We start from the raw sequence: 13,039 nt of genomic DNA on the forward strand, positions 1-13,039 counted from the left end.
AGTGGAAGAATTTTATTTTATTTTGTTTTGTTTTTTTGAGGTGGAGTCTTATGCTGTCACCCAGGCTGGAGTGCAGTGCCACAGTCTCGGCTCACTGCAACCTCTGCCTTCCAGGTTCAAGTGATTCTCCTGCCTCAGCCTCCTGTGTAGCTGGGAATATAGGTGTGAGTCACCACACCTGGCTAATTTTTTGTATTTTTAGTAAAGACGAGGTTTCACCCATATTGACCAGGCTGGTCTCGAACTCTTGACCTCAGGTGATCTGCCCGTATCGGCTTCCCAAAGTGCTGGGAATACAGGCGTGAGCCACCGCACCTGGCCAAAGAACATTAACTAACTGAATAGCAGTAGGAGGAAGGCACTTGAGCTAGGACTTCAGACCAGCCAATGTGAAATTTTAAGCCTGGATATGCAGAAATTTCAATAATATGACTGATAAGGGTGATAGACACACATTCAGACATTGCCTCTATATACAATCCCTTTTAGAAAATGGAAGCAAATCTCTGGATCATTTAGTCCCAAAAAAGCCTTGATTTTTCCCAGAAAGCCACTTCAGGATTTTTGAAGATTTGTTCATGGCATGTTTCTAGCATGTTCCTTTGCCTCTTCAAGCTTCAGTCTTTTCTCCTGTAAAATGAAGATAAGAATCCCCACGTTATTCATCATCTGAGTGGATTAATGGAGATTAGGTACATGGGTGCCAAGCACGTGAAAGGCTTAATCCATCAGAGCTGTCATTATTGTTGTGGACTTTCTCTCCTGAAAACATCTTTTATTCCCACATGTTAGCTTTGTGTTTTTTTGTTTTGTTTTATTCTGTTTTTGTTTTTGTTTTTGAGACAGAGTCTCACTCTGGCGCCCAGGCTGGAGTGCAGTGGCACAGTCTTGGCTCACTGCAAGATCTGCCTCCCGGGTTCACGCCATTCTCCTGCCTCAGCCTCCCTAGTAGCTGGGACTACAGGTGCCCGCCACCACGCCCGGCTAATTTTTTGTATTTTTAGTAGAGATGGGGTTCCACCGTGTTAGCCAGGATGGTCTCAATCTCCTGACTTTGTGATCTGCCCGCCTCGGCCTCCCAAAGTGCTGGGATTGCAGGTGTGAGCCACTGCACCTGGACCCCACATGGTAGCTTTGTAAAGGACAGGGTCAAGGCCCAGCTCTCAGACTTACAGAAGCTCTGGGTTGGGAAGGATATTAGAGGTCACTTCTGGTCCAAGCCCTACCTCTCCATCCAGTGCCAGGTCAGAACTTGTGATAGTTCAATGCAGGTTAATAATTTGGCATCTTTTCTTACTGATATTCTCCAAATAGTTGTTCAATATTTATTTAGAAGTTTAAAAATTAGAATAATAGCAAAAAGTGTAATTTTCACTTCTCATACATGGTAGGTTTATTTTAGGAGGGACCTTTAACCTATTTTGCAACTTATTCCTTAGTGATTAAAAGGAACTTCTCCTGAGTTGAAATGCAAGACTCAGTTAATATTTCCAAAGTCTCTTCTGCAGGACTGGATCAATGAATAAAAACTGACACTAAAACGTAAGTAGCGATTATTCAATAATTAATACTAATGAATTACTAAACCTCTACATCTTAAAAGTTTGAATACCAGTGTATTTAGAATTTGGTTTCCAAAAACTATGCATGGCATGGTGTTTTATTTTAAAAATTCAAATCCTAATGCTATATACCCTTTTTAAAGTGTTAATTTCTGATTTCTAAGTGTGGCTATAGCTTCATAAAATCTCTCTCTATGGCCATTAAAACAGATTATGCCATAGATGAAATGGCCCTGAACATTTCACAGAGAGAGACCCCTACAGCTTGATTTTGCTGAGCTAATCTTCATAGTTAATTAAGGACCACAGAAGACTACCATGAGCAGCAGAGGTCCGACGTGGACTGTAGAAACACAGGCTAAAGGACACAAAGAACTGTGTACTTGACTAAATGTTCAGGGCAGAGCCAACAAAACTCAATTGTTCTGGACAACCACACATTTTCTCTACAGTTGCTGAAAGCTGTGTGGGTGGGATCTACAGATAATTGCCCCACTTCTCCATTTCATTTTGCCTGTCTAAACATTGCATAAATAACTACTTGATAAATTCAATGTTGATGTTGGCACATGAACAGACATACAGAAAAGTGACTGCTCATTTTAAAATTTATAAAGCCAATATAAATAGTAATCAAATATCAAAGGAGAATACCTAAAAATGTTTAAAATTCAAAATGATGTTTAATTTGCCAAATTTCAACCCACTTATGGAGCTTAATTCAAAAATACTTTTGGCCGATATCTAAAATAAAGTGACATTTGACAGACTATTCAAATATTAAGTTTAAAAATATACTTTACCTAAATAATAATTTTAATACAAACTCTAGATCCACAACTTGTAGGATTAACTATCTCTTCCCCAATATGCCGAAAACATGTACACATCCAAATATGCACATAGAATATGAATGCTAGAAAAGTTTAAGAATATATTATGAAAAAATTTCATGTCAGGATAAATAAACTTCAGTAGTTAATGAAAAATAATTATTTTAAAGTTTAAGTTGTCTTTAAAATTAAATTTTACATATCTTTTCAAGATATATGAGAAGACACACACCACCTATCTCACTATGGAATGTGGTAAAACAAACAATTTATAGCTGTGTCATGGCAGCCAAATGGCATAAATTCTTCAGATGCTGAACCTTGCTAAAATAGCAACACCAAATTTCATGAACAAAGTGAAGTGGAAGGGCAAAGAGAAGAAAAATCTAATACAAAAACGGTTCTAATCTAATCTAATACAAAAAAATTTCTTTCTGATTGCCTTACAGCTTAAAAGAAAATTTAAAACTCTCCTTAAACTGTAACTGCAAAAAATTTATAAAGAAAATCCATTAGTTAAAACAAATTAGGCAAATGGTATTGAGGCTACTTGAATTTATGTCACAGTGCCCTTAGTATTAACCACACCAACTGTGGGCCACACACATTTCACTAAATGTACTTGGTGGTTGATTCTAGAAATGTCATAATTCAAGAAATGTACAAGGAAAAAAACTAGTGGAAAAGCAAAAGCAACAAGTGAAATATCTGACAAAATTGAAAATAATACCACAACAGGTCAAAAAAAAATCCAATTAACATATATAATTTCAGTTTTGTGCTATATTCCAATGGTTCTTTTCAGTCTTCTAATTTACATTGCTTTTCATATATTTCAGTAATATATAGGCGTACCTTGGAGAAATTGCAACTTTGTTTTCAGACCCAGACAATCAAGTCACATGAATTTATTTGTTTCATAGCAGATGTACATGTTATGTTTAGAATATACTGTAGTCTGTTAAGTGTGCAATAGCATTGTCTTAAAAAATGTAGATACCTTAATTTCAAAAATACTTTACTGCTAAAAAATGCTAACAATGATCTGAGCCTTTAGCTAGTACTAATTATTTGCTGGCAGAGGGTCTTCTCTCGATGTGTTTGGCTGCTGACTGATCAAGGTGGTGGTTGCTGAAGGTTGTGGCAATTTCTTAAAACAAGACAAAAATCAAGTTTGCCACATTGGTTTACTCTTTCTTTCACAAAATATTTATCTGCAGCATGTGATGTCATTTGACAGGATTTTATCCACAACAGGAGTTTCAAAATTGATGTCAATCCTCTTCAACCCTGCCGATGCTTTATCATCTAAATTTATGCAATATTCTAAATCTTTTGTTGTCATTTCAACAATGTTTACAGCATCTTCACCAGGGGTAGATTCCATCTCGAGAAACCACTTTCTTTGCTCATCCATGAGAAGCAACTCCTCATCCTTTCAAGTTCTATCATTAGATTGCAGAAATTCTGTCATCTCTTCAGGCTCCACTTATAATTCTAGTTCTCTTGCTCTTTCTACCTCATCTTCAGTGACTTTCTCCACTGAAGACTTGAACCCCTCAAAGTCATCCATGAGGGTTGGAATCCACTTCTTCCAAACTCCAGTTAATCTTAGTATTTTGACCTCCACCCATGAATCATATATATTCTTAATGGCATCTAGAATGGTAAAAACATTTCCAGACAGTTTTCAACTTATTTCGCCCAGATCCATAAGAGGAATCACTATCTATGGCAGCTATAGCCTTACAAAATGTATTTCTTAAATAATATAACTTGAACATTGAAATTATTCCTTGATCTGTGGGCTGTAGAATGGATATTGGATTAGCAAGTAGGAAAACATTAATCTCCTTGTACATTTACATCAGAATTCATGCGTGACTAGGTGCATTGTCAATGAAAGAAATCTTTTGAAAGGAATCTTTTGTCTGAGAAGCAGGTCTCAACAATGAGCTTAAAATACTCAGGAAACCATGCTATAAATAGATGTGCTGTTATCCAAGCTTTGTTGTTCTGTTTATAGAGCACAGGCAGAGTAGACTTAGCATAAGTCTTAAGGGCCCTAGAATTTTCAGAATGGTTAATAAGCATTGGCTTCACCTTCAAGTCACCAGCTGCATGAGCCTCTAACAAGAGAGTCGGCCTGTCTTTTGAAGTTTTGAAACTACACATTGACTTTTCAGCTCTAGTTAGGAAAGTCCAAGGTGGTCTTTTCTTCTGATAGAAGGCTGTTTTGTCTACATTGGGAATCTGTTGTTTAGTGTAACCACCTTCATCAATGATCTTTGCTGCATTTTCTGCATAACTTACTGCTTCACCTCATACTTTTATGTTATGGAGACAACTTCTGCTCTTAAACTTCATGAACCAATCTCTGCTAGCTTCCAACTTTTCTACTGCAGCTTTCTCACCTCTCTCAGACTTCAGAGAACTGAAGAAAATTAGAGCTTGGCTCTGGATTAGACTTTGGCTTAAGGGAAAGTTGTGGCTTGTTTGATCTTTTATCCAGACATAAAACTTTATATCAGCCGTAAGGCTGTTTTGCTTTCTTATGATTTGTGTGTTCACTGGAGTGTACTTTTAATTTCCTTCAGGAAATTTTCCTTGTATTCACAACTTAGCTAACTGGCACAAGAGGCCTAGATTTTAGCCTATCTCAGCTTTCAACATGCCTTCCTCACTAAGCTTAATCATTCCTAGTTTCTAATAAGTGAGAGATGTGTAATTTTTTTTCTTTTCACTTGGACACTTAGAGGCCATTGTAGGGTTTGTAAGTGGGCTAATTTCATCATTTTTGAGTCTCAGGGAATAGGGAGGCCAGAGGAGAGGGGGAGAGACAGGAGGACTGCAGGCCAGTGGAACAGTCAAAACACATACCGATTAAGTTCAGTGTCTTACATTTGTGGCACCACAAAACAATCACTGATCACCGATCACTGATCACAAATCACCATAATAATTATAATCATAAAGAAAAAGTTTGAAAAATTGTAAGAATTATCAAAATGTGACCAAGAGGCATGAAATGACCTCAAGCTGGGAAAACAGCACCAATAGATTTGCTCAAGGCAGAGTTGTCACAACCTTCAATTTGCAGAAAACACAGTATCAGCAAAGCACAATAAAACAACATATGCCTGTAATTCACATAGCATTCAATTAATCCATTCAAAGTGTACAATTCAATGACTTTTAGTTGAATTATGCAATCATCATTACAATCAATTTTAGTATATTTTCATCACCACAAAAGAAACCTCATACATATTAGCAGTACTCCTCATTTCTACCAAATTCTCAGCCCTAGGAGACCACTAATCTACTTTCTGTCTCTATAGACTTGGCTATTTTGGAGATCCCATATAAACGGAATCATACAATACATAGTCTTTTGTGACTAGTTTCTTTCACTTAACATGATACTTTCAAGGTTCATTTGTGTTGCAATTCTTTTTTATGGCCAAATATTATTTCACTGTATAGAAGTATACATTTTATTTATACATTCATCTGCTGATAGACATTAGGGAAATCTTAATTTTTTAGTTATTATGAGTAACGTTACTAAGAATATGCATGAACAAGTCATATGTACATGTATATCTCCATTTCCTTTGGGTATATACGTATCTGAGAGTGGAATTGCTGGATCATATGGTAATTCTGTATTTAACTTTTTGAAGAACTGACAGACTGTTTTCCAAAATGACTGTATTGTTTTGAAATCCCAACGCTAATGTATGAAGGTTCCTATTTCTCTATTATTGCCAAAATAATAGAGCCATGCCTTCAGAATTCTGAAGAAAAGTGGTATCTAACATAAAATTCTGTAGTCTGCCAAACTATCAACTAGGCATTAGAATAGAATAAAAATATTTCTAGAAATTTTTAGATAGGCAAATACTCAAAAATTTTTATCTCCATCACCTTACCCTTGGGAAACCACTACGTCCACAATGATAAAATAAAATATGAAAAAGGAAAACTTGTGTGCTGCTGTTTTCCGTAGTCTTGTGCAAGTATTTGACTTTTAAAACTATTTGCATGTAAAATGTTGATTTAAAAAAAAAAATACTTCAATTTGAAAAGAAGATGAACTCTTCTTATGGACTGGTTGAAAACCGTTTAGTGAAAACATTAACTGAAATCACCTCAATTAATTCTAGTTTGGAATGTTTATTTACTTGATAGAGCATTAAAAAAAGAGGCAAAGACTTTTATACAAATTTCCTTTTTATTTTTGTATTGCAAGTGACGAATACTTGTAAACTAGCCATTTGAAATGGACTTTAAAAGGCTCTACATAAATGGTTACACTAAGGAAACACCTTTTGGAATGTGAAATAATTGAGCTCCTCATGGGAATAGGTGTTTGTGGCTGGGTTTTTTAAAAACCCAGTGGTCAACATATCACAGACAGATTAAAAAGGTATTAAATTTCAAACTTGTGCTGTGGAAACTATTAAATGACTCTGGTCATGACAAAATCATTAACAATAAAGATTCAAGTAAACAATTCAAATAATATTGTTTCATTAAATGAGCAGGGGAAAAACGTGCATTACTAAATCAATATATTATTTTATGTGATAACTTTATTTTAAATACATATTACCTAAATTAAATATTCTAAGAAAAAGAAAATTAGCTATCAGTTTCCCAAAAACATCTTTCATTTTCATTGAGGTGGCAAGAATGAAAGCAAGGTGAGCGCATCATTCCTTAAAAGCTGAGGCCATGACTTAATCAAACTTGCATTTTATGACCATCTGACTGAGGAAGTCTCTCTCCTCCCTCTCTATCCTATCACCTTGTTTCTTTCCTTCATAGCACTTATCACTCCCTGATATTTTCTTGTTTATTCCTTGGTTTATATGCTTCAAGTTTATCTCTACCAACTAAATGTCAGCCTAATGAAAGCAGAGCTCCTGCAGTCTTGTTCACATCGGAATGCATCCTCAGTGCTACCCAATGCCTCTCAGATCATTGATATTTATTAAAAATTAAACAGATGAGCAAAAGAATGGGCAGCTGGTAGACATAATAAACAATGCACACTAATGAAATCTTTTTCACAAATGTGGGGTCATCTTCTGATCGCTGCGAGGAAAACTGCTTTCTAACAATTCTTGTGAGTGATAGTCTTCGATGCTCCCGGTATTGAAACCTTCTTACTCACTGAATAGACTCATAGTGGGGTTGTAGCTATTAGTAGCCTGTGTTCTCTGAGAAAGTTCTCAAGAATTTTTATAACCATCCTACTTACAGCAAAAGCATGGTTCACTCTGCAGCTACTGCATGAGGTCTGGCACAATAGGGAAAAAATGGAATAATGTTAGGTATTCAAAAGCACATAACTTGTTTACTCATTTACTTCAACAGGGCATTTTGCTTTACCGCTTTGAAGCCAGATCATTTCTAGTTTCACTTTCCTTGAAACTCTTTGATGGCTCCACAGTGACTATGGAAAAGTCCACAATGTTAGCATGGAAAACAAGTCCTTCCACAGTTGGGCTGCTTCCTCTTTCTCACTTTCTCACTACCTGGTTTCTCTCTCATGTATGGGATTTGGGAAGTGTGGACAAGGAGCTGTGAACATATATCAGCATACGGAGATTGGGGAAACCAGCTATAGCAAAGAGCTTCCAGTCCCTGAATAAGCCAAGGGGTTTCTTCCGTCAGCACTTCTGCTCACCCAGCTCCCTCTGCTTGGAAGCACTCCCTTCGTCTCCACTTAGTGGTTCCTATTCTTCGGTTAACAGTCCATGAAACCTTCTCTAGCACCTTCTGGAGGACAAATGACCAGCCTCTCTTCTGGGTAGAGGCCACTACCCTCACTTGCAGATTTCTCATAGGACCTGGCTCAAGGTTACTCCCAACACTGCATCTCCCATCACTTTCTATTTTTCACTCCAGACACTGACCTCCTTGCGGTTCCTCAAATCCCTATTTTCATTTCCCAGGAGTGAAAAACATCTTCTCAGGCATTTACACAATGTGTCCTCACCTCCATTCAACTCTCTGCTCAAAGGTCACTTCCTAGGAGAGGCTGTCTTTGTCCACCCTGAGAAATTCCTCCCTTTCTCATTTTTCTGAATAGAACTACCCCTTCTTTAGCCTTTACACTAACTTACTTTTTCTTTGTAGTACTGATCTAACATTATATATTTAGTAATGTATCTGTCTTCCCTTCTAGAATATAAGCTCTGTGATGGTGGATCTTTGTTTTGTTTACTGCTGTGAATGTGAATGAACGAATGATTGAATGGCACTTGTGGCACTTGATGACTCATGTTGGCCTTGAGATTTTGCTGTCTTTCTCTGCAGGGATTGTATCCTATGCCTCTTAGTCTCCAGTTCCTTCCTGGCACAGGGTAACTTCTTAATATTCCTTCTATGACTGAACGACATCAAGTATAAGTTACCTGTAACAATTGTTCCCAACAGAGACTCTGAATCCATGTATACTGCATAATGTGAAGAACACAACTATATTTCCACAATCCCTTTATCTAAAACTCAGGACCAGATGTGTTTCAAATTCAGAATCATTTATTTCTTTATTATTTTCTTTTTTGAGACAGAGTCTCTCTCTGTCTCCCAGGCAGGAGTGCATTGGTGCGATCTCGGCTCACTGCAAGCTCTGCCTCCCAGGTTCATGCCATTCTCCTGCCTCAGCCTCCCAAGTAGCTGAGACTACAGGTGCCCGCCACCACTCCCGGCTAATTTTTTGTATTTTCGGTAGAGACGGGGTTTCACCATGTTAGCCAGGATGGTCTCGATCTTCTGACCTCGTGATCCACCCACCTCGGCCTCCCAAAGTGCTGGGATTATAGGCGTTAGCCACCACACCCAGCCAATTCAGAATCATTTATTACTTAACACCCCTGTCAGAGTCAGTATGCTATTATCTAACCCATGAAGAGCCTTGCAACAAAACATGTGAAGAGCCATACTACATGTGAGAAATAATGCTCAAGTCAGAGTTTGCTGTCAAGTGAGTTGTCAAGATAGATTTCCTAAGTATGGGATTTTGGAATTGTGGACAAGGAGCTGTGGATATGTATTAGCATATGGAGACTGGTGAAACATCTCCATAGTAACATGGGTTTCCCACAATCCAGAAGGTTAAGAATTACTGATTTAATACATTAGTTTAAATAATTTATTTTTTCATTGTAGCTAACATTAAGGAAGCATTTACTTTATGTCAACCCCTGTGCTGAGCTCTTTAAATATGTATGTAAAACTATTATTTGTCCCATTTTACAGGGGAGGAAACTATGGTTTAGAAAGAGGCTTAGCATATGTCTGCACTGGTAACTGACTAAGCTGGACCCAGACTGAAGCTGCCTCACGATAAAAAGCCATGCTCTTACTTCATATTGCACAAGGTCAAAATTCTTTAGTCTTTCCAGTTTCTTTGTGATGTTGGGTCTAAGAAAAGTTTCTGTAATTCAAGTGAATGTGAAAATCCTCGGGCTACACGTTCTCTTTTGTAAAAAACAGGCTGGCTATATGTAGTCAACATTTAACTGATATTTGTATAATGGAATAATATATTTTCTCAGCTACACCAATGTTTTAAATGTTTGTCATCAGAGATCAAGTGATTTCAGATAATTAAAAAAATATACAGTCACACTAACTTGCCCTGATTTCCTTTGTAGAACCATGATCTGTAGAACCAAGGTCTGCTGTTACCTGATAGATGAGAATAGGAATAGTAGAAGAGGCCATCAAAAGGCACTAGTTATAAATAATATGTAGATTTTTAACTTACCCTTTTCAAGAACACTTTAGCTGCCTGAATTTTTTAAAAGCCAGACAGAAGTTAATAAAATATATTTGTGATGACCAAATTTTGAAACTCCTTTGGAATTAACAAATATAGCAGTGATAGTTGGCATTAAGGAGTCACTTGTATAGAAACAATAAAGCTATATTTTAAAAATCTATGCATAGGGCTACAGCTTCACCTGAAGACACAGTGTTTTGGAACATACCACACTCATGGGAAAGCCTCCGATTTTGAAATGTAGAGTAGCAAAAACACAACACACAGTCATTTCATGGTACAAAGCCGATACTATAAACATGAGAATTAAGAAATGAAAATAACATATACACTAAAAACATCACAACAGAAACAGGCTTTATTTCAACCAGACAAATGAGTTCTTCAATTAACATCAACTTCTTCAAGACTTGAAGATATGGAAATTAAAGACGGTGCTCAGAAGGCAGAGAAAGGAAGATTCATCATGGAGTAATTGTTCTGTCCTTCAAAAATCCCTTTCAACAATAAGCTCAATACACAAGATCATGGGATCTCACGCATTCCGATATTTGTACGTGACCCTCATTTGAAAGTTACCCATCAATCTTAATGAAATCTTTCAAAAAGAAAAAATATATAGATCAGTATAAATTATTTTTAATTTTAGAAACTGAGATTGAAGTACAGTTTTTAGTTTAAAATATTAAAAATGAAAAAAACTTTAACATTATTAAAGATGTATTGTTACAAATTTCCTAGATATATACATGTACAAAACAAACAGATATTACTATCTGACACCTCAACCCATGACTTACCCTAAATCTCCTGATATGAACAATTAATCAACTGGGAGGCTTTTCCCAATAAGTTCCAAACTTCTTGCACAAAGATTTGCTGCCATTCATATTCTGTGCATGGATGAGGACATTTCATCATAGACTATTTCAACTTAATATCACCTAGCATAAAATAAATCCAATGAAACGCTACATTTATAAGGGATAAGACAAACTTGCCAGACTCATTAAATTCATTAACATTCAGTCTTCTCTTCACCGGCATTTTCAAGAGCTTTAGATCTTGTGCTTAACTTTGTATTGAGCTGGTCAGCACCTTCATTGATATGAACAATTATGTCAAAGAAAGTTTACAGGTAGGGGAGGGAGATCATCCGAGGACAGAAACAGAGGGAAGGACTCTCTTTTTTCATAAGACAACTAAAACAGAAAAACGAGACAAAAAAGGGTAAACAAACAAATAACAAAAGTGTTCACAGTAAAACATGCCAGATTTGTAGTTTCATTTGAAACCAACAGCAAATCATGAAACGTCATGAAAAATATGAGTCAAGGTAAAATCTCCTAGAGTAATTACTAAATGAAGTTAAAATCACCACACTGATCAGTAAACCCCAGAAGAAAAATGAACAGCGCTTACATATCAGGTCCTTCTTAAACATCAAACAACTTTTCAAAGTTAATGCATACAATTGGTAGGTTTGGCCACGCTGCACCATTTTTTTAAAAAAATACAGTATACAGAAAAAAACCTTTTATATTCCCCCGTTTTGAATCATTAGCTCAAAACCTAAGAGTAAAAGATCATCTGGAAGGATTTTAAATTATTTACAAATCCAGCAGGTTCATCTGCCATAATGGCTTGGTTTCCGTCCCAAAGCGACTTTCACCTTCTCCAGCAGCAATTTTTTAGTTCTCTGTCCTTTGGGGAGGCTGTTCCCTCCACTGCTCATCTCTACTTGTCATCGGTCATTTTGAACAGTTCCAACAGGGCCCCAACGGCTCCAAAATAACCCTATGAAAACAATACAAAACGATGATCTCTGAACCTTAGCCAAATACCTATTGTTTTTAATAATTTTAGGAATGCCATTAATGTAGATAAAAGAGAAATTTAAAACCTAAATTGTGCGTCACAAAACATGGCAGAATAATAACAACTATAATTTATTGGACACCTACTTATATATATTAAATAAATTCACATATGTAAGTGCTTAGAACTATGTCTGGCACATGTGTGCTAAGTGTGTGCCGGGGGTTGTTAGTATTATAACTATTTCATCTTTATCTTCATCATGGCAAAACTCTGATTATTATTTCACATATGAGAAATGGAAGGTAATAAAGTAAATTACGCTTGCAGGGTCACAGGTCTTGAACCAGGGCTCAACACCAAATCTGTCTGACTTCAAAGCTATATTGAATAGCTTCAAAGCTATATTGACTTCAAAGCTATATATCTTAGACCTTTTTTATAAGGATGCTAATTCCATTCATGAAGGCTCAGCCCTCATGACCTAACACCTCCCGAAGGCCATCTCCCAATACCATCACCTTGTAGATTACGATTTCAACATACACATTCGAAGTTGGTCGGGGCACAAATAATCAGTCCACAACAATCTGTTTCCAAAAGGCAGGAGGCTCCATTCTTCTGGCACTTGCTGAACTCAATAGTTATAACTGCAGCAGTAGGTGTGAGTGTGGCAGGACGTGGACGGATCTTTGCTGCTGCTGCTGTCAGCTCACATTTATTGAGGCCCCACTAATGCTACAAGTGGTTCTAAGCACTTTACATGGATTTACTCATTTACCTATCACAATAACTCTATGAGACAAATATGATAATTGCCCCATTTTAAAAATGCTAAAACAGAAATGGAGAGCTAGAGTCATTGTCTAAGATCTCAAAGTCAGTAAAAGGCAGTGTTCTTAACTATCTGGCTAGATGACATCTCCTAAGAGATGTTCTGTAACATTAGTTGAATGAATAAGAAATTAAGTGAGGATGGCCGGGCGCGGTGGCTCAAGCCTGTAATCCCAGCACTTTGGGAGGCC

At 36.8% G+C, this 13,039-nt stretch overlaps 1 protein-coding gene across 4 annotated transcripts in view; it reads right to left on the reverse strand.

The window, feature by feature from the left end:
* Window positions 1–10,532: 10,532 nt before the first annotated feature.
* The window catches only part of PANK1 (pantothenate kinase 1), a 125,579-nt gene continuing 123,072 nt past the window's right edge, over window positions 10,533–13,039 (reverse strand). For 2 of the 4 annotated variants that reach the window (XM_011965366.1, XM_011965368.1), the window contains one exon: window positions 10,533–11,993. In XM_011965366.1, coding sequence (XP_011820756.1) covers window positions 11,934–11,993 — 60 coding nt within the window. In that variant the 3' untranslated portion in view covers window positions 10,533–11,933. The remainder of the gene's footprint in view (window positions 11,994–13,039) is intronic. The other 2 variants (XM_011965367.1, XM_011965365.1) reach the window with 1 other exon arrangement.

The sequence above is a fragment of the Mandrillus leucophaeus genome, unplaced genomic scaffold (assembly GCF_000951045.1).
Source record: "Mandrillus leucophaeus isolate KB7577 unplaced genomic scaffold, Mleu.le_1.0 Scaffold721, whole genome shotgun sequence".
Classification (NCBI taxonomy): domain Eukaryota; kingdom Metazoa; phylum Chordata; class Mammalia; order Primates; family Cercopithecidae; genus Mandrillus; species Mandrillus leucophaeus.